Below are 21,118 nucleotides of genomic sequence, written 5' to 3' on the forward strand. Positions count from 1 at the left end.
AAGTAAACTTTAAATCTTTAATTAAAGATGCTTGAGAAGTTGGGTTTAACATGTTTTTCTTTGAAGTTTGTATTGCCTGAAGAAAAGTCAGCAATAATTTGAAAACATCAAATGTGAAATAAAGTCATATTGCAAACAGAATAAGTTAACTTTATTACAAGAACAAAACAGACTTTCTAATTTTATGTCTAATTTCACCTATGTTACAAATAGCAAGGTATATATTATGATTGGATATGGAAGTTATCAAAATCCAAAATATTGTGCATAAATGAAATAGACTCAAGTTGCAAAATTAGAAAGAACATTAAAGTATCTACAGTCATTATAAACAGTGCAAAGTATATCCCATATCTACAGTGCAAAGGGAAAGTATAAACATGTGAAAATGAGTTTCTTAAAGAAGAGTTAGAATGTTTGTTTGAACAATTTAAAATATTAACGAGGGCACTCAAATGCAGACCCAGCCAAAACATTTATTTTTTCTCTTTCTTCAAGAAAAACTGGCGAGCTTCTTCCCAGGCCTGCTGAGGAAATCTGTTAGCCAGCTCAAGATAGTCCTGGGAACTAAAGCATTTTCCTGAGAGACAGAGAGGAAAAGAAAAAAGAGTGAATTAAAAGGAGTTAAACTCTTTGGCATTTGAGAGATTAAAGTTAACTAAATGGAGAATATACATTTCAAATAAGCCAGGATACTTTTTAAAAAATGTATTTTATATATATTTTTAAATATATTTTTTATATTATATATATATTTAAAATATTTTAATCACAATCCAGATTGAGTTTCTATTATATTCAGAGACTAACCTCGATGTAAAACGTTACTAAAATAAATGTTTTTGTGCTCTAGAATAAGAAAGTAATAAAGGGGAAAATAAATTATACTGAACAAAATAAAATGAGCATATTTTGTTGTTTTGAGTCGGTTCTGACTCATGGCGACTCTGTATGGGGGTTTCAGAGGCTGTAAATCTCTGGGAGCAAAAAGCCTCATCTTTCTCCCACAGAGTAGCTGGTGGGCTCAAACTACTGACCTTGTGGTTAGCAGTCCAGTGCTTATCCTACAGCCACAATGCTCCCAAATGGTCACAGACTCTCTCCTTAAGTAAGTTAGCCTTAAAAAGGTATGTATGTATCTAAGCTGTGACGTTTGTTCTTTACTATGTTGTTGCTGTTACGTACTGTAGAGTTGGTTCCAACTCATACTGACCCTTTACAAGGAGCAGCTGGTAGGTTTGAACCTCCGCCTCTGTGGTTAGCAGTCCGGTCGCCACAATAGGACTCCATTGTCTAATTTAGGCTATTTAATTTAAAACATTATTTTGAGTTTAAATATGCCTTTTAAAAAATGTTCAAATTTGGGATTCTGTTGCTTTTCTAACAAAGCAGAGGAAAAGATTAGGGGCTTTACTGGCTGGTGACGCTGGCAAAATGTCTTGTGGCTGGACAGTCAGTGAATGGCAGGTATGTGAAAATCAGAATTGTTCCTCAGCAAACAATGGAATGCCACCAGGAGCTGCTTGACAGGTAAGGACTCACCGGAGCAATAAACTTATAAAGCATTCTGAAAATATTTTATAGGGACTCAGAAGTCCAAAAGACAAATTAGCGACAGAGGCATCACATATTTTCTAATCAAGTAAGTGCATCATGAATGGCCACCACCAGTGACGACTTTGCGGAGAAAAGCAGAGACCAATTCCCAATTTGCTGTTGTGTGGATTAAGCCTGCTGTAATTGAAGAAAGAATGAAAGAGAAGATGGTCCCTTGGAAAAGAAGCAAGGGTGAGGCTACTGCAGGCCTTGGCCCACCGAACAGGCAGAGGCAGCCCCTGAGACTTTGCCTTCCACATAGGTGGCCAATGGTGACTCATTCTTTGTAGAACCGAGTAAGAAAAAAGAATGTCTACATTTCTTACTGGCAAAAAAAAAAAAAAAAAAAAAATTGCTGTGTAAATTAAAAAGATAATACACTGAAAGATTTTTCTAAGCATTCTGATTTATTCAGAATTTAAAAAGAAGTTGCTTTGTGAGAAATAGTTACTGATTTCCCCCAAGCAGCCTGCAACAGGTTAAAGCCCCCCCACAAAACAGGTTGTGACTGGGTGAGTCAGGGTAGAGCACATTAATTCCGCTTAAATGAGTGGGGTTGATGTGAATTTCCGAAAAACTGCATAGTTTTTTGTTTACTTCTCTGGGGATCTGGGTCAATAAAACATGACATTTTCTCATGATACTACAACAACTTTAGCTGTGTTCTCTTCTGTCTTCTTTTCAATACCTATTGACTGGGCTTGACTTTTTCTTTTCTGACGGAGTAAAGGCTTATTGGTAGGTAGCCCAGAGGTCCTACTGGGAGGGGTCCTTGGATTGGACATTTTTAAAGACTATCAAGTCAATGAAAGACTTTTGGAAACTCTGGATGAGGCCTTCAATAAGAGGTGGGACCTGTATTTCCCAATTATTGTCTGGATATCAGAATATTTTAAAAAAAATCAAGATTTGAATTTTAACATTCTAAATCTCCCCCTTCTGGTCAAAAGGAAACACCCCAGCAGGAGCACTATACACAAAACTACATTAATCTTTTGCTAATTTGGTTAACTTTTGCTCTAGGTAAAATAATTATTTTCAATTAAAAAGTTCAAATACTTAAAAATTTAGGAGCAAATATAGGTTACTGTCATTAAGAACTTGATTCTGGACAGGGATAGGGAACCAGGTCTGGTTCAGTGTTTATGTGAGTAATTTAGGTGGGTAGGAATGATCTGATTGTCTCCTACATTGTAAAGTGATTTCTCACTAAGTCTTCACTAGTTCGTGGATCTTGCAGAGTGGTGCTATGTACTGTTGAGCCCATTCCAACTCAAAGCAACCCTGTGGGACAGTAGAACTGCCCCATGGCGGTTTCCAGGCTGTAGTCTTTTCTCATGGAATGGCTTGTGGGTTTCAACTGCTGACTTTGTGGTTAGCAGACATGTGCTTAACCACCATGCCACCAGGGCTCCTTTATCTTCATGAGGTGGGTATAAATTACAGAAGATGTTTTCTCCTTTTTTTCTCTTCCATATATATCTTCTCTTTATATTATGGTGCACTCAAGCCTGAAGACAAAATTGATTTCTTTACTTACTGAAAATACACTTGAGAGCTAAATCTCAAACCTTTTTTTTAGGAGATGTAATAAACTGAGTTTTCTAACCATTCCAAGGCGTGGGGGGAAAACATGTCCGTTTGGCTAAACAACACATGTAACTGAATTAAATCGAGACGTACCTTTGGGCTGATAAGACTGGTTATCTGCCTGAGCTGGAGCCTGTGCAAAATCCTGCATGAGACAAGAAAAGTGTGTGACACCCATGCTCTGAATGGAGAATTTCACTGTAGGTGATTCTAAAAATGCTTCTGGATCTCAGGCAACCCCTTTGATACTCCTTTTGTAGGATCAATTTAGAGCACAAATATAAATACTAAAGAAATTTATATTGCATAGTCCAGACTCTAATAAATTGCAAACAGTGATGATGATTAAATCTTGCTAAATTATCACCAGGGGCCCAGGTTGCTGCCTATTACACAAATCACAATTCTGTTCCATATCTAACAAGTTAACAATTTGACCCAACTTTACTCTTTTAAAATGTTGACAGGCTTTAAATTTTTATTTAAAAAAATTACAAATACAAAAGCACTCATGTATTTTATGTATTGTATATTTCAGGACCTGGACATTTTAACCTTTAGCTGGAAAATGAAAAACGTAGGATGAGAGGGCTTTAAAAAGTCCATAGAAAAATTGCTTATCTTTTAATTCAAATTTTCCCACTAAAATTTTGAGGCCCCTTGTATATAACATACAACTCTATATACAAGTATGTATTATATAGCATGTAACACACATATGGGAGTGTGGTGGCTCTGCAGGATAAGCACTAGGTAAATTTGAGCCCACCAGTTCTGCAGGAGAAAGACAAGTCCTATAGCCTTGGAAACTCTATACAGGGTTGTTCTGAGTCTGAACGGAATCGACGGCACTTAACAACAAAATACATATCTAATATATAAATCTTCAGAAAACTCTGCTAAATCATCAGGTCTGATTTTAATATTTTCTAGTGTGCATTAGTAATCTAATACATGGGATATTTTGTAAACTAAATCCAAACGTATATTCCCTTCAGCACAATTATTGATAGGAAAGAAACATTAACACCACGACGCTAATATCCTATTCCAAATAAGCATTATATGAAATCTTTGTAGTATTTACAGAATATGTGTTAAATACAGAGTTTCTTATAATAGAAAAAAGTTAGATTTAGGAGTATATTGTGATCAGTATCAGAAAATAACAAATAATACATATGATCTTTATGTTAGATTACAGTATCAACATCATTTATAGTTTTGCACAGTGTTTCCTACGTAGGTGAAAATGAAGGGTTCAAAACTGGTACAGATGCAAAGCATCTTTGCTCAAACAATACTGTCTTACGTGAGGCCTCTCAGTGCACCCTATAAAAATCCACACACCCATCACTTCCCGGCTCCCTGCTGCTCACTGTCCCCACTTCCCACCTTGTTTTTCTTCAGAGCACTGATCACCATCTGAGAAGCTATTTCACTTCCTTTTGTTTGATTCCCCACAGTTGCTGAGTTGAAATTGATTCAAAACAACAACTGTAATGAAAGACCTGTGAACGCAGGACTTTTTTGTCTGTTTTATCTGTTGCTGTATCCCCAGTAAGGAGCCCTGGTGGTACAGTGGCTAAAATGCTTAGTCGCAAATCAAAAGGTTGATGGTTTGACTCCACCAGCCAATCTGTGGGAGAAAGACATGGCAGTCTGCTTCTATAGAGACTTGCAGCCTTGGATACCCCGTGGAGCAGTACTATGAGTTAGTCAGTGGGTTTGGTTTGGGTTTGGTACTCCCAGTGCCCAGAGCAATGCCAAGCACACTGCAGCACTCAAAAGTTTCCTGATCGGCAGAGTGAATAATCTGAATCTTAAAAAGATCACAGTCTTAGAATTCTCTAAAATACGTTTTCTATTCAATTTAAGTCTAAGGCTCTAAGACTTTTTGGAGTATCTAAATGTTGACAGGATGGTTATACTATAAGAATTTACTAAGATTTAAATTTAATCACAACATACTTTTTTGAAAATTCATACCCTTACTATAGATCTGAATGTCTGACTTGAAAAGATTTTCAAGAAGTGGGAGGCAAACTCAAGAGAATAAATAAGCTGCAAACTAAGTATCTTACAACATAACTGATGTAATTATGCTTACTAATTGATCACCTAATGAGAATACTTTAAAACATGGAAACCACTAATTGAATAATTATTTAACTAATTCTTCATTAATTGTGAAGGAGGCTCAGAGAAAGTGTGGTTCCAAACCAAGTGGGTGCTACCACACCAAAAAGCCAATGGTATATGCCGATTAGCCAGAGGAAGGAACAATACTCACAGAACACTCTGCTTTCTGTTTCAGTATTGTACACAACAGAGTGCACTGCCTACTAAGCACATGTGTACCATGGAGCAAAAACACACTAATTGTACGGTGAACACTAGAAAGAAACGGAAGATTTTCAGCAGATAGCTACATTGACAGGAAAAAAAAAATCACAAGATTAGTTAGCAAATGTTCAAGAACGGCCAATTTCATGTCTCTGTTGCCTGCTGATTGAATTATTTTCAATGTGGAAACACTGCTTTGCTACAGCACTAATTCTGATTTGAGTCCCACAGAATTTGTCTGAATCAGAAAAATAAAGGCTGGTTGTTGCCGTGTGCCGTGGAGTCGGTTCTGACTCATAGTGACCCTGCGGAGTGTTTCCAAGGCTGTAATTTTTACGGGAGCAGAAAGCCTCATGTTTCTCCCTTGGAACAGCTTGTAGTTTCCAACTGCTGACTATAAGATTAGCAGCCTAATTAGTAACCAAAGGTTGGCATGTATATAAAATATTTACTTAGAAATTTACAAAAGATTGGCTGTAATTGTTCTCTCTTCAGCCATTATTATCTATTCCCTGTTGCTAGACTAAAAACAATGGAGGTTATATTTAGAAATCTTATTAGAAACAATTTATAGAATAAACTGAAGTTTTAATTGATCTTTCTTTAGCAATGATTATCTGTTCTCTAGAACTAGACAAAAAAAAAATGACTATTTACACCAAAAAGTAGCATGGTCATCTTAAAAACATTTTCTGATTCAAGGCTTACCTTTTGTTAGCTAGAAAAATGCCTCTTTGGAGCAATCTTCTGGGTAGAAATGATACAAACGCTTAACCTCAGTCCTCTTATCCTGATAGTTTAGAAATGAACTCTGCAGCACACAACTGTGTGTGGAGGGCAAGAATAAACAGCTGGGTAGCTACTGCTTTTCAATGATCTTAGCTCATATGTAACATCAGAACATTTGGTATAATGTTGAGGGTACCTGAATAAATGTGGCCAGTAGAACACAGCTCATCTCTTGCTCCAGAATGATCTTGTTCTGACGGTTGTTGTAACAAGCAGCGATAAGAGAGGGGAACAACACTTTGATCAGCCGGGCGTCACTGAAATACTGGAAAGGCAGCTGGCAGAGCTTTTGCAGCACCGTGGGGGGGCGGCCCGACTGCACAATCACCTGAAACAGAGGAGGAGCCCAGGTCAGCTCCTAAGGCCCAGCCTGCCCCTGGCCTGTGGCCCAGTGTCGGTCAGAACCGTGGCGAATGTGCTGAAGGAGTACAAAGAAAAAGAACGCCTCCGAATTCCTTCGTTTAGGCAACCTTTAGAAAGAGCAAAAAGTAAAGACCTCTCACTTCCTAACTTAGGAGAAGATGCCAAGAGTTCTACAGCCATTTCAAAAAGACTGTAAACCCAGGAAGAAAGGTACAGCTTCGAAATGGCATCAGGATATCCACAGGGATTTCACAAAGCACAGCCCCTCCCAGCAAACAGAGGAGCCATATTCTTGAAAACTGCAAAGATCTCAGTCACAAGCAGTACCCTCTTCTCTGGCCCTGCCCACTGCAGTCTTCCCCTAACCTAGCTCACTGCCTACACGGAGCACAGTTCTAGCTATTTCATATGGAGGCAAGCCCTGAAGAAGAGATTGTAAGGGGGGGTGGAAACGTTTCGGCTCCAAAGATCCTTTCTCCATCCATATACGCCTTATCTGTGTTTCCATCAATGCCACTGAGTCTAAAAGGAACTTGTTTAGATAAATGGGACTGTTGTCTTGAAGCAGTCTAGGTTTACAACTGTGTACATTTGAAGAAACGGGGCAATGCAATTAATGGGTTTGTAGTGAAGCCCTCCTAATTTACTCCCTAGACCTACATGGTAACCTCCGAAATGCCCACATCAGATCTGTTTCAAGTAACCTTGATTAGACAGTTCTAATATGGAAGATCTGGGTGATCTAAAGTCCACTTTTTAGTCTAGGAGAAAACTCCTAGAAGGTTAGGAACACTGTGAAACTGAAGGTCGGGACTGTAAATTGTACTTGGAAAAACACAATTTTACAGGTACACACCCAGACAGAACTGCATTCAAATTAAAACCAGAAGGACAGAATGAAACAGCAGAGGCAGGAGAAACATAAATTATAGGGATTTACAAGTTTTCAAAGTACTTTTAACAATACTTTAAGGACACACTCTCAGATGATAATGCAGTTTGGTTTAAGAACAAAATCAACAAAGTAATAGTTCACATATTTTAGTTCAATAGCTAAAATGACATCAAAAACCTTTGGCGAATGTTGCCAGGGACTTGTTAATACCTTCAAATCCAGAAGGAATTTTAAAGACTAACGTTGTGTGACAATTCAGCACATGGCTGTGTGCTGCCATTTCTGACACTGGCTGAGAAAAATAGGCCCTATCATGTACTTTATTGATAAAGCATTTACTTAAATCTTTATTTTAATTATTAGCTACAAATTCTGTAACCCAGCCAAATGGTCGCCACTTCACAATTTATAATGATACCATTATTAGAAGTCTTTTTTTTCCCCCCCCTTTGGATAAAAATTAAGCACAATTTTTTTCCCCATGGAACTTCGTTGTTAAAATGCTATTACTGGAAGATTCACTAATTGAAAAGATATTAAACTGGCTGGTCTGGCTGGCACCGGTACAATGTGAACTCAAAGACAACAACTTCCGGTTCCTGGTCAATTAGCCCAGGACATGGGAGCTTAACCGGAACTCACTCTACCTGGATTCCTGACCTGCGCTGGACCAAAAGCAGAGCAGGCCTGCCAGTCCCCTCAAGCAGCAGAACTGGTCACCAGTTTACAGAGGCCACCACCACTCGTGTAGTGAGATGACCTGCTAGAAGCCCTACCTGTAAATCCCCGGATTGCAGCTGACACAAATGGATGGAGGCAGTTACCCTGGGGCAATGTGTTTTAGCCATCAGATTACTTATGATAGGACTTAATAACCAGGTCACCAGGGGTGGGGACAGCAACTTTGCCCTGGCTTGGCTATGAGTCCACAGGGGCAGGCTAGTTGGCAGTGTCCTGTGAACCGCACTGTAGGGAGATGGCATCAGGGGGTCTTGGAAAGGGCCAACCTGCAGCACTGAGACTCAGTGGGTGAGGCCACTGCTGGGCAATTCAGGCAGGCCTGTGGCACAAAGGGTAGCAGCTCCAGGTCAGAGCACAGCTGAACCGGTAGCTAAGCACTTCTTTTGGAGCAGGGAAGCAAGGCTGGGAACACAAGTGGTCTGGACTGATGGGCAGGGCCTTGGGCACTGGGAAAGAGTTGTCCAAGAGGCTTCTGACAGATTCAACTTTATTTCATTAAGAGACTCACTTCTAGGTCTTTGTTGTTGTTAAGTTCTGCCAAGTCGGTTTCAACTCATAGTGACCCTGTAAAGGTTTCCATGGAGCGGCTGGTGGGTTTGAACTGCTTACTTTGTGGTAGCAGCCCAGTGTTTATCCTACAGCACCACACCAGGACTCCTGCTAGGTCTTAGGGTAGCCAAATGTCACCTTTTACTGCTCAACCTTTATAAAGTCAGTAGAAAATCATCACGGAACAGAGTTTTTCTTAATGAAAGAAATATGCATAATCAAGGGACATCACTTTAAGATAAACTCAGATCTATAATACAATGTTCTCTCTTTGCCTTCCTGATAGGGCAATAATTAAACCATAACTTTATCCAGACAGATTGCTGGCTGCCAATGAATCCCTAAGGTGGGCCACTTGTCCCACCTTCCAGGACACATCAGCCAACAAACATAAAGGGCTTCCCAGAAAGCCCCCTTCCAGGTCACTGTATGTAGGGGATAGAGGGTCTGGTTGTGGATTTTTTCTCAAATGCAATGGTCGTTTTCAGTTGCAGAGCAGGGCTGGCTCCAAGGAAATGAAAATAATTTTCAGCAAAACTCTTATCAAGAGAGACTGGAATTGAGCCTTCCACTTGCCCTTAGGTGATTTTGGGTGGGATTCTAAACTAGGTAACTAAAGCGCTAAGAGCTTTGAGCCCTCATCAATGAGCCTGTCACAGGAGCAAACTGCTATATTGCCCTGGGTTTAGGGTGGTGGCGTTTTGAAAATGAACACATCCAGTACGTGGGTAGCTCAATTTTTATAAAGTGACTCGCCCTCTGTCACCAGTACCTAAACCAAGAAACAGAACATGAACAAGGGTTTCCTGAAATATTTCTCACTGAAAACTATATTCCTATATTTGAATTTGAGAAAACAAACCAACAATAAAAACCAAACACCACACTGGAACTATCTGACTCTATGTGAGCACAAGGGCTTCTTGGGGTTGTTCTTGACCATCACCTGGAGAGGCCACTGTGGGCAGTACAAGTACCTCCTTTGGTCTTCTGAGAAGAGGGCAGTGGGTGTAATTCCAGTCACTGAAGAAGGCATCTTTTTACAGAGTGTCCTGATAAACCATCCCTTTTTCCTGCAGTATCATAGGGAAGAGAGGACGGGAGGGAGAGAGCAGAACATGGAAGCTCAGTCCACTGTTCTCCCAGTGCAGGTAAAGTTGGCCTCCGTGGCCACCCCCTCTTAGTTTCGGAACAGTTCAGGAAAAAAGTGACTTTAGAAACAGGAGAATTGCATGCTGGCAAATGCATGCTGCGGGCTCATGGAACGGGAGAGTGAGGAGGATCTGAATGCTAGGATTAAAAAGGAATCTGGTAAGGAAAAGAGGGGGGAAAAGTCTGGAGTAGACAAGTGGACATGTTGATTCTTTTATCTGTAGATCCTTGGCCATCCACCAGGCCTGTGGTTCCAACTTTGTGCTCCCCATCAAGCAAAGTACAACTTGGGTGCACCAAGAAGAAGAGAGCCAGAGAGCAGTCAATTCAGTGGACAATTACTGAGTGCCTCCGGTGCCAAGTGCTATATTAAGCACTATAGGGACATGAAGAATGAGGAAGGTCTCTTCCTGCAACCTTCACAAATCAGGGAGGGATTTACTCTAGTTTTCAGGGAGATGAAGTATGCCACCCGTGATAATAAAAGGAGCTGGGGCACGAGAGAGGGAAGGGTACGGTTCTAGGGAACCCTGGTTCTAGGGAACCCCACGGGAGGGAAAGATCCTTCCTCACTTAGGTGAATGCAGAAAGCTGCACTGAGAAGGTGGGCTGCTGGGTCACACCTGGGTACCTGGAAATTATAGGTGGAAGCATTTTAGGTGCAGAGAAGCAGCAGCTTATAGATTTGATTCCAGTTCTAACTCATTCCTTCCTACCTCATCACCCCCAGCCAGAATGAGGTCCTGTTAGAAAAGCTGCTCTTATAATCAGGTGTTTTTCAGAAGAGTTGAGTGGCTTTTCCTAGGTAAGCCTTAAGCCATGAGGCCCCAGGCTCAGGGATGCAGGTGTTAGTTAGGTGACCCTGGGCTCTGATCGGCTACCATCAATTAACCAATTGGAATTGCAGGGTCCTCTCTATGAAAAATGGGGTAAAGATAACCTTTAGGGTTCAGAGATGAGAATCCAATGAGACCGTGTCTCTAACCCAAGAACCCTACAATGTTAGTTATAAGTGTTTAGTTGGCTTTCCCTGGTGTTTCAAATGTCTAACCAAAAGGTCAGCTGTTCAAACTCATTCAGAAGCTCTGCAGGAGAAAGATGGGGTGACCTGCTCCCTACAGATTACAGCCAAGAAAACCCTGTGGGGTAAAACCAAAAGCTCTGCAGAACAGTTCGACTCTGCTACCTGGAATTTACCTGGGATCGCTGTGAGTCACTATGAGAAAGCATCTAATAACAGTTGGCTCTCCACCGAGTTTTCTCCTAACAGAGCTAGCTTCTGTACCTTTGTAGCAACAGAAGCATCCTCCTAGTGTGAAACCTAACGAATGCTTTCCATCGTCCCATACTCATCATAGGGCTGTTCGTTAGAGTGGGAGGTCTGGCAGCAGCAGGCACTGCTCTCTGGCTGGGGCTTCATGCCACCTGGGAAACCAGTGCTGTGGCCTCTCCCTGGCCTGCCCGCACAGGAGGGAACTATGCAAACAGTGTGGGGATGCTAGCCAGGATCCTGCGGTGGCGGGGGAGGAAATACATTCTGACAGTTCTGAAAAGAAAATCCCAGCATGACCACGATCCAAGAAACACAGGTAAGTGGTACATAGAGACGCAAAGGCTTAGCTCACAGAGTCTCTCTGTGTGTGTGTTGAGGCTCTTGTGCTAGACTTATCAATCTGAAAAGAGAGCAGGAAAGGCCAAAGCTAATAGGTGGGTATTGTGGGCTCCTGAGACAGAACCAGGATGAGCTTCCCTCACTGTACTTAAGGAAATCCTTAGGCCCAAGGAAGTCTTCCTAGAGGTACAGCCTCTCTTTTCAACTCAGAAAGAAACTCAGTCTTTTACTATTGTGTCCTCCAGTGCTGCGCTGGAGGGCTAGTCACGGTCTCAAAGTTACTGGAATGAATGAATCCAAGTGATGAAGGGCCTCTAGGTAACAAACTCTTGGGTGCTTTGCCTGGGGGAGAATCACACCATCACGCCATCTTTTCTCTTGAGGAACATCTACCATTTCCTGACCCTGAGGCCTCAGTGGTGTCTACATCTTGTTGCTGTAGGGCCTACATATCTAAACCCTAAAGAATGTTGGTTTTCTTTTTTTTTTTGGATAAGCTGTCCCTTAACCCAGAAGGAAGCTGAACTGGGGGTGGGGCATTCTGTGCAGCAAGTCAGGAAATCTCTGGCCTGGGTTAGAAGAAGAGCTATGGCAAATATCATCCCTTTTTGTGGGTGTGGGTGGGTGGTACTGGTCTCTCATTTGGTGTGAAGGACTCCAAGGTCTTCTAGGACATTTCACAGCCAGAATATCAACATCACCCTGCAGTACCTACCCAATACCCTATAACATCCACTACCTACGTTACTGGAGCTTCTAGACACCCCCTAGGTGGGCAGACAGGACGGACTACTCTTTTGTAACAAAACTAATACTCAAAGTTAAGAGACTTGTCCCATGGTCGCTAGCGGGTTGTTAGTGGTGGGACTGGGCGCAGAAGGTCATGACTCCAAGTGCTGGCTTCTGCCTCCCTTCCCTGCCTCACAGACTCATCGTGAGCCCACCTCTTCCTGGGTGCAGGGGCGATAGAGATATCGCCGGGTGTGAGCTCATTCTTAGGGCTGGCTGCTAGCCAGCTTCTTGCATGACTTTGCCAGCTCAGATGAAGATGAGGATGACATACTGCCACTCTAAACAGATGAAACCAACCGACATACACAGATTGAACCAACACAATAGACCTTTCTTCAAAAACCTGTATACTTTTTGGCTAGGTATCAAATAACCAGTCCTCGGCTTATGTGCTGGGCTGTGCCAAGGGTTTGTCTCAAATTATCAGACGTAAAAACTTGAAAATAGAGGAACGGTTGGGGACAGGGCTAGACTCTCAAGAGTGACCTATTGGAACCTGTGACCTGGAATGAGCAGGGTCTTGTTAAGGCCCAGCAGCATCGGCTCCCTTCTAGAGCAGCGGTGGCAGGTTTTGAGCCCATATGGTCTTAGAGTTGTGAAACAAATGTTATCATAGGTAATGTGTTCATAATAGTAATGCTACGTAGGATAGTTTTGCCCCAAAGTTAATTTTTAAAACTTTAAAGAGGAAATGGGAGGTAAGGTCCTAAGACTGGTCTTGAAATGCAATTGGTCTGGTGGGAGGTTGCAGATTTCGCATCTGTTAAAGGACAACTGCTTCATAGGATCCCAAGGAGAGTGGCTGGGGAGGCCCATGGAGAGTCTATCACTGTTATGTAAACGGAAAACAGCCAGATTCTCCTCACCTGGAGGGCCCCTTTCCTCCAACTGTGACCACCTGGAATGCAGCCAAGAACCAGGAAGTGAGCAAACAGGCTTCTGAGCAGACAGATTAGCCCATTCACCAAATATTTACTGAGCATCTATGTGGCTGAGTGTGGGGCTAGGCACTGGGATGGGCGGAGTAAACCTGTCAGACACGGCAGGCCTCACGGCACTTGGTCTCACCACAAAACCCAGGCCAGGAACTCCAGCTCAGCCTACCAGCCAACACTGGGCGTTTGGGGAGCAAGTCTAACAAAAGGGGGTTTTCTGAACTACAGGAGAATGAAGTCAGTAAATTAGAAAGGAGGTTGAGGAGACAGGTAAACCAGTGACAACAGGAAGCAGTATCAACTAAGAAGTAAAAGGGCAGGAATTAAGAGTTACTTTGAGGATAAATAAGAATTCAAAGAGTTGCCCACAATCATCTGGTGCAGGAATCAATGTTTCCACCTGTTTCAGCTAGTCTGGAGAGCGCGATTGCATTAAAGTAAAATACCTTCTGGTATCATCATAACCCAGGAGCTCTGGTAGCGTAGTGGTTACGAATCGGGCTGCGAACCTTAAGGTCAGCGGTTTGAAACTACCAGCTGCTCCACGGGAGAAAGATGAGGCTTTCTACTCCCGTAAGGATTTACACCCTCGGAAACCCTGTACAGGGTCGCTATGGGTCGAAACCAACTCGATGGCACTTAACAACAACAACATCATCATAACCCACCATCTTTACTACTGGGTACTCCACACTTTGAAAATTGGCTTTCACCCAGGTGATCGTCCTCATGAGCCTACCACCATGGGGAGTTAACGCATTTCTCAAGGCATCAGGACCTCATTTCTCATCATGGCAGAACAATAACTCCATGGTATGTATGTCCCATAGTGTGTTTATCTAGTCCAGAAAGTGTGTAGAGGCCAAAGTTTATTAGTGGTAGGATCAGCACTGGGCTGCTAACCATAAGGTCAGTGGTTCAAACCCATCAGCCACTCCTTGGAAACCCTATGCAGAGATCACTATGAGTCAGAACAGACTCAACAGGAAAGGCAGAAACAACAGGGGTTAATGGTAGGGCGGGGTAAAGGGGCACTCAAAGCTTAGGGGATGCTGAGCTTCGGCTAAGGGTGAAGGTGTCATTTGGGACTGAGCAACACGCTAAACATAATGCCACTGAGCTGTACGTGTTGTTGAAATGTCACATGTATATTTACCACAATAGCTCCATACCATAAGCACTGGACTGTGCAAACCACAAGGGCAGCAGTTCGAGCCCACCAGCAATTCCATGGGAGAAAGATGAAACTTTCTGCTCCTGCGAAGATTTAAAGCCTTAGAAACCGAATACAGGGTCACGATGAGTTGGAACCAACTTGCCAGCACTTAACAACAATAACATGTTCAAGGCAGGCAACTTTACTATTTCAGAAAATGGTCAGAGACAGTTAAATATCTTGTTTTAAAGGTAAGTTTGGTCATCTGCAAAATATACTTTTTGGGAGCAGCAATCCCCTGACCAGGAGTCCTGCTGTGGTCTGCGGTTCAAGCTCATCAGCTGCTCCTCAGAAACCCTATACAGGGTCGCTATGGGTCATAATCGACTCAACAGCACTTAACAACAACAATCCCCTGACCATGCCAAAACCTTGATACTGAATAATACAAAATAAACTAGAAGAAGGTTCTGTAGCAGTTTCTTACCTGCTATATATTTAAAAGACACATCATGATGCCCTATAGTATAACCATCCGCTTTCTAGAACTCCCTGCATTCAAGGAACCACCACCGAGAACAGTCAAGTTGTTTTGCCTACAGACACCATGATCTTGCTGATTTAGCTTTGGTCTGAGAGTGAGCCTGGATTTCTCCCTTACTTAGGAGGAAGGCCATTCATTTAGAAAGATTTGCATTTAATTCCTCTCCCTTCAAAAAGCCCTCAGGCATGTGTTTAAATACTCTTGTCACTGGAGCCCAACCCCTGTGTAGGCGGCCTTGGACCAAGACACAGAAGCACTGGCCCTGCTAGGTCCAGGAGTAGGCGGCACTGGCTTCCAGATGTGTGTACGGTTTCTCAGGAAAGGACAGATGGATGTGAATCCCAGCTTTCAACAGTCCCAAGGCTGTAAGCCCTGTGAGGGCAGGGGCTATGTCCTCTTTAGTTGTTGCTATATTCCCAGCACTATACTGGCATCGTGTCAGCACAGGCAAATCAGTAACGATCTGGTGAATAAATGTATGAGTACTGAGCTTTGGTGCCTACGCCCGGTTCTGCAGGAGAAAAGGGTAGGGCAGGAGGAAGGCGGAGACTCTACCTACCACAACATCAGATTCCTGGGCCAACTCCAACCAGGGCCTTCAAGGTCCTCAGGTAAAACCATATTTGGATTCACCTTGGGCTGCTAACCACAGATTGGCAGGTCAAATCTACCAGCCCACCCCACCCATGGAGAAAGATGACGTTTTCAATGCCCTTGAAGATCTGCAGCCTCGAAAACCCTACATGGGTCGCTGTGATTCAAATTGACTTGGTGTGTTTTTAGGTACTTCAGCCAGCACCCTGTCTAGTCCAACAGCCTCTTGGCTCGAAGGTACAGAGAGTAGGAATGAGGGGCACACAGGGCAGCTCATTTCAGCAAGCCCTGTGAGTTGGCCTGTCAAATCTGAGGCTAAACCAGTTCTGTTGGTCAGTGTGGCTGGGAGCGTGGGCTATGGAGTCAGGCAGAAAAGTATACAAATAGTTAAATCTCACCAGGGCAAATTCCTTAGAATTCTTGTTTTGTTTTTAACTTTTCTTGTCAGAGACAAGATGTCCTCAACAGAGGGGGCGCAAAAATAGGTGTCTAGACATCCAAATTCATTAAAAGAGACAGTGTGGAGAGTCTGTAAATCATTGGAACAAAAGGTATTTTTCTAGCAGCGCTGAAACAAAGTAGTTGCTGCATTCCTCACTGCAAAACTGGCCCTGCTACAGTGTGAGGGCATCCACGGTGGCCGGGCCAGGCCAGCGTCCAGGCCAAGTCTCTGTTCACACTGCTCTGGCCAAGTCTCATCACATCTGGAGCCCAGACCTGAGGTAGGAGCCATGAGTGCACAGCCCCAACGAACACGGCAAACACACCTTGTTTCTCTAATCTGATACCGTGGGGGAAAGGACAGATGAGGGAGGGTGTAGACGTGGCTTTGTTAACTATCTCTCTGAGGAGTCTATCCACATACACAATCAAGTCAACTTAATAGTGGAGAAACATGAAGATTCCCTTGGCTAGACTGCAAACAAATTCCTCTCCTCCCAAGCTTGCTTTTGCCATAAGATGATTTCTAGGCTGAGATGAAATGCAGAGATCTTGGCAAACTGTGTGGGAGGTAGGCTCTTTAAGCACTGGCCTTCTTCCTGGTGGTCCCTGGGATTCATTGCTGTCCAGTAGCAGCTGAGCACCAGGGAGGCATGACGAGAGGGAAGAAGGCAGAAAAGAGGCAGGCTCATCAGGAGAGTTAGCTAGAGCCAATAGTTGGGGGCTTGGCTTTTCATGGGCTTTGGAAACCAGGGGATCCCAGAGAAAAGGTTTTTCTCATGCAATGTGAGGGAGTGACTGTCCTGTGTCCTTCCTCCAGGGAAACAGGGCAAGAAGAGTCAGGGTTCGCTGCTCTCTGCCTGCAGAGAAACAGGCTGTGTGCTGCTGGGGCCACCGGCAGACGGCCACGGAAGAAGTCTCTGAGACGGCCCTCTCCTCACACAGCATCCACTCCCGAGGGGGAGGCAGATGCTTCAGAACCAGACACCTGTTCACTGCCATGGGGCTCCAATGTCAGCCACCCATTCTCTACACACTGTCATGGACTTTATCATGTGGGGATACTGCCCTTCTGCTAGTAACGATTAGGTAGCATGGTGGTTATGAGTCTGGTTGCTAAGCTCAAGGTTAGCAGTTCAAAACTACCATATGCTCCACGGAAAAAAGATGAGGCTTTCTGCTCCTGCCAAGAGTTACAACCTTGGAAACCTTATGCAGGGTTACTATGAGTCAGAACCGATTCCACGGTACACCATCACTACCAAATCTCCGGTTGCAATACTGAAGGAGTCTATGGTGTTCTGGTGTGGTGCTGTAGGATAAGCTCTGGACTGCTAACCATAGGCTGGTGGTTCAAACCTACTAGGTGCTCCTTGGAAACCCTATACAGTGTCAGTATGAGTCAGAACTGACTTGATGGCACTTGAACATTATCACCTCCTAGAGTAGATCCCCAAGTTTGCTGGGGCCCAGTACATAGGCCCCTTCATGACCTGGGCCTCTTTCATCTTGGCTCTTGTGCTTTTCGCTTGCAGTCCCCTGGACCTGCCAGGTGACTTTACATCTCTGTCCCTTGCTCACCTTTCTTATGCCTAGAGGGCCTCCTACATACCACCTACACTATAACACAGCCCAAGAAGAATCTCTAGCATATGGCATGGTATATGCAGGGGTTTGTGTGTGTGCTTTTTTCCTTTCCCCTATCTACTTTGTTCTTCCACCCCTCCCCCTTGTGTATTGCCCTCCCCAACACCCAAACTATGATGTGTCTGTCCCTACCTACGCAGGGGTTTTTTAACTGCCCCTTACCTCTTGCCCAGATGTCAGCAACCTGAGGGATTTGGTGGTCCCTCCTTCCCCCTACACTGTATTCCAGGGTCCCAGGGCAGTGTTTGGCATACTGCAGGCTCTCATTCAATGTCTGTGAAAGGAAAGGATCTCAACACCAACAGCACTGCTGATGGGCTATGGGCTCCACAAGGAAAAGGTCTGGGCTGTATCCATTCCTGCATCTACCAGCCCATGGCTTGACACAGGGTGGGCATTCAGCCAAACTGATACGTGAGAGAAGGGATGAGTGATGTCCACAAGGACACAAAGCTTATGATGCTGATGTCACCCCCAAAATACGTCACGCTCCAGCCTGCTATGTCAGGCTCTGTATGATAAGCACTGGAATGCAAATCACAGGTCAGGAGTTCAAGCCCACGAGCTGCTCTTCAAGAGAAAGGTGAGGCTTTCTACTCCTGCAAAGATTTAGGAATCCTGGTATAGCACTCACTGTAGGATAAGCACTAGATTGCTAACCATAAGTTGGCAGTTCAAACCCACCAGTCACTCTTCAGAACCCTTATAAAGGGTCACTATGAATTGGAGTACTGTGTGCTCAACAGCATTTAACACCAACAACATTCTCCTCTAGTGATAAGAGTCTGCCTTTTAACTGAAGCACCTTTTAAGTCCTTTCAACATCCTAGCCAAAGAAGGTTGAACGAGATTATCTCAAACGTTTAGTCCTAACCTAAAAGTCAGGACTTATAATACAAATTCATCATAGACAAACCCTCAAACTCCATTTGAATTTATGTTTGAGGAAGAACCCTGGCTAACGAGCACAAACTTTGGAAATGATACTTAATCACCATATGATTGCAAATTCAAGGGACTGGTTTAGTGGAATTTTTGGTTTGCATTATGTGTGTACCATCTCTGGTAGCGTAGTGGTTACAAATCGGGCTGCGAACCTTAAGGCCAGCAGTTCGAAACTACCAGCCGCTCCACGGGAGAAAGATGAGGTGTTCTGCTCCCGTAAAGATTTACAGACTTGGAAACCCTGTACAGGGTCACTCATTATGGGTCGGAACCGACTTGACGGCACATAACAACAACAATCTACCAACAGAGTTGGAGAAGAGGCCAGTCACAGAAGACCTAAACAGTGTGCCAGAAGGTCTAGTTCCAGTAACCCTGGGCAAGTCCTTCTCTCTGGCAGTGAGGGGAGTTGGGCTAGGTGACATCCAAAGGCCTGTGAACTTGCAGACATAACATGATCCTATGTTACGAGCATTCGTATGCTTACACACCCTGTGTTGACCTGCACATTTGGGTGGTAGTGTGCTGTGGAGTCAGTTCTGACTCATAGTGACCCTGAATAGGGTTTCCAAGTCTAGAAATCTTAAGGGAGCAGAAAGCCTCATCTTTCTCCCATGGAACAGCTGGTAGTTTCAAACTGCTGACCATGAGGTTAGCAGCCCGACTCGTAACCACTATACTACCAGAGCTCCTTACCTGCACATTTAAACATGGTCATTTTTTAAAGCTTAGATTTGTTTCTTTTTAAAAATGAATTTAAAAAGTCATCATGTGACTTTGTTGTTGACCCAAAAATCTAAACTAATTAGAACATTTTGATTTTTAATCTAATTTCTTCAAGAAATGAGAGCTGGTCACTTCAATCGTGCCTCCTTCCAATGGATACTAAAAGGATTGTGTCTATGACAGATCTAGTCCCTGGAGAGGAACATCCTGCTGGCAAAGTAGAGGGTCAGCAAAAAAGTGGAGGACTCCAATGAGATGAGAGCAGCACTGGGCTCAAATGTAACACCTGTGAGGATGGTAAAGGACAGGGCACTGTTTCATTCTGTTGAGCATGGGGTCACTATCATTTGGAACTTGATGGCACCAACCACCAATGACAACATAGATCTAATAGGCTAAGTATAAGTCTGTGTGTGTAGGTAGGGTGGGGGTAGGTGGATGGACAACATATAATAAATAATACCTTAAAACATAAGCATTCTAGGAGGCGGGGCTTGATGGTGGATAGGGTGGAGGTGCAGTGAAGTTTTCCTTCAGCAATACCACAGAATACCAGGCAAAGCAGGTTCAGGGCAGAGCTCCAAAACTCTGAACCACATATTTAAAAAGTTTGAATGCTTATAGCTAGTGGAACTTGTAGCGGAAGTAAGAAATCTCGTACTTTAGAATCTGCTGGGCTCAGTGGTCCAGAGCCAACAACTTGGGCGAGACCAAACAGAAAGACCAAGTGGGGGGAGCAAGCAGACCAGCCAAGGAATAATGCCGTGGGAACCTCGGAGCAAAGGTGGACAATATACATTGATGGTTTTGCTTTGTTCTGATTTTTTCTTTTCTTCTTCTTCTTCCTTTTTTTTGTATCTGTTCATTGGTATTTGTTTTTTTGGTATCTGTTCAGGGGGTGCCTGAGTGAGTGGACACCCCCCACCTCCACCACTGGTGAGTTCTTCTGCCATGCATGCACACAAATACTCTCAGCATTTAAAAGCCACAAGCTTCTCAAAATGGCCACAGCCGGCCCTGAACTGTTTACCAATAGGGAAAAAGACAGAACAAGGGGTGTGGAGAGGGAGAGAGAGTTTAAAAACAAAACAGGTCAAAAATTAAATGCCGATAAACAGCATAACAACCAACAGTGGCATTTTGAAATTTATCAGGTGGCCTTGAAGGTAAGAAGCTGAAAAAGGATATATTAAAATCATACTCATATTAGGCTACAGATTTTTTTTTTTCCCTTCTCTCCTTCCTCTCCCTTTTCTGTGATTATAGACTACAGTATCCAATCTAGTTTATTTATTTATTTATTTTTTTTATTGTTGTTTTTTAAAGCTTTGGGGGACTAATTCTTTTCCTATATTACCCAAGAAAAGACAGCAATTGCTGCCATACAGTTAAGCTACAATCACACCTTATAAAACCCCACAATCCAGGCAAGAACCAATACCAACTGCCATACACCAGGAAGGCAGACAACACATGTGAAAATTACCCTGAGTTAAACAATAAGAAGAGTGAAAAGGGAAACCCACATACAGATCACATCTACCTGGAGGCAATCAGAAAGCATAAAAACTACCAAAACACATACTCAATTAAGTATTAAGGCCACAGATAAACACTAAACATGTCCAAGAAGCAAAAGCAGATGACCATATCAGCACATACCCAGAAACAAGATAAAAGATCTGAGTCAAATGACCTAGAGGTA

General features: G+C 43.3%; 1 protein-coding gene across 1 annotated transcript in view; it reads right to left on the minus strand.

Annotated features, from left to right (window-relative positions):
- Nucleotides 1–458: 458 nt before the first annotated feature.
- SCAPER (S-phase cyclin A-associated protein in the ER) overlaps nucleotides 459–21,118 on the minus strand; it is a 466,531-nt gene continuing 445,871 nt past the window's right edge. The window contains exons 29-31 of the mRNA XM_006866457.1: nucleotides 6,458–6,649; nucleotides 3,280–3,331; nucleotides 459–580 (exon numbers count right to left, since the gene is read on the minus strand). Of these exons, the coding sequence (XP_006866519.1) occupies nucleotides 477–580; nucleotides 3,280–3,331; nucleotides 6,458–6,649 (348 nt within the window). The 3' untranslated portion in view covers nucleotides 459–476. The remainder of the gene's footprint in view (nucleotides 581–3,279; nucleotides 3,332–6,457; nucleotides 6,650–21,118) is intronic.

The sequence above is a fragment of the Chrysochloris asiatica genome, unplaced genomic scaffold (genome assembly GCF_000296735.1).
Source record: "Chrysochloris asiatica unplaced genomic scaffold, ChrAsi1.0 scaffold00092, whole genome shotgun sequence".
NCBI classification, from domain to species: domain Eukaryota; kingdom Metazoa; phylum Chordata; class Mammalia; order Afrosoricida; family Chrysochloridae; genus Chrysochloris; species Chrysochloris asiatica.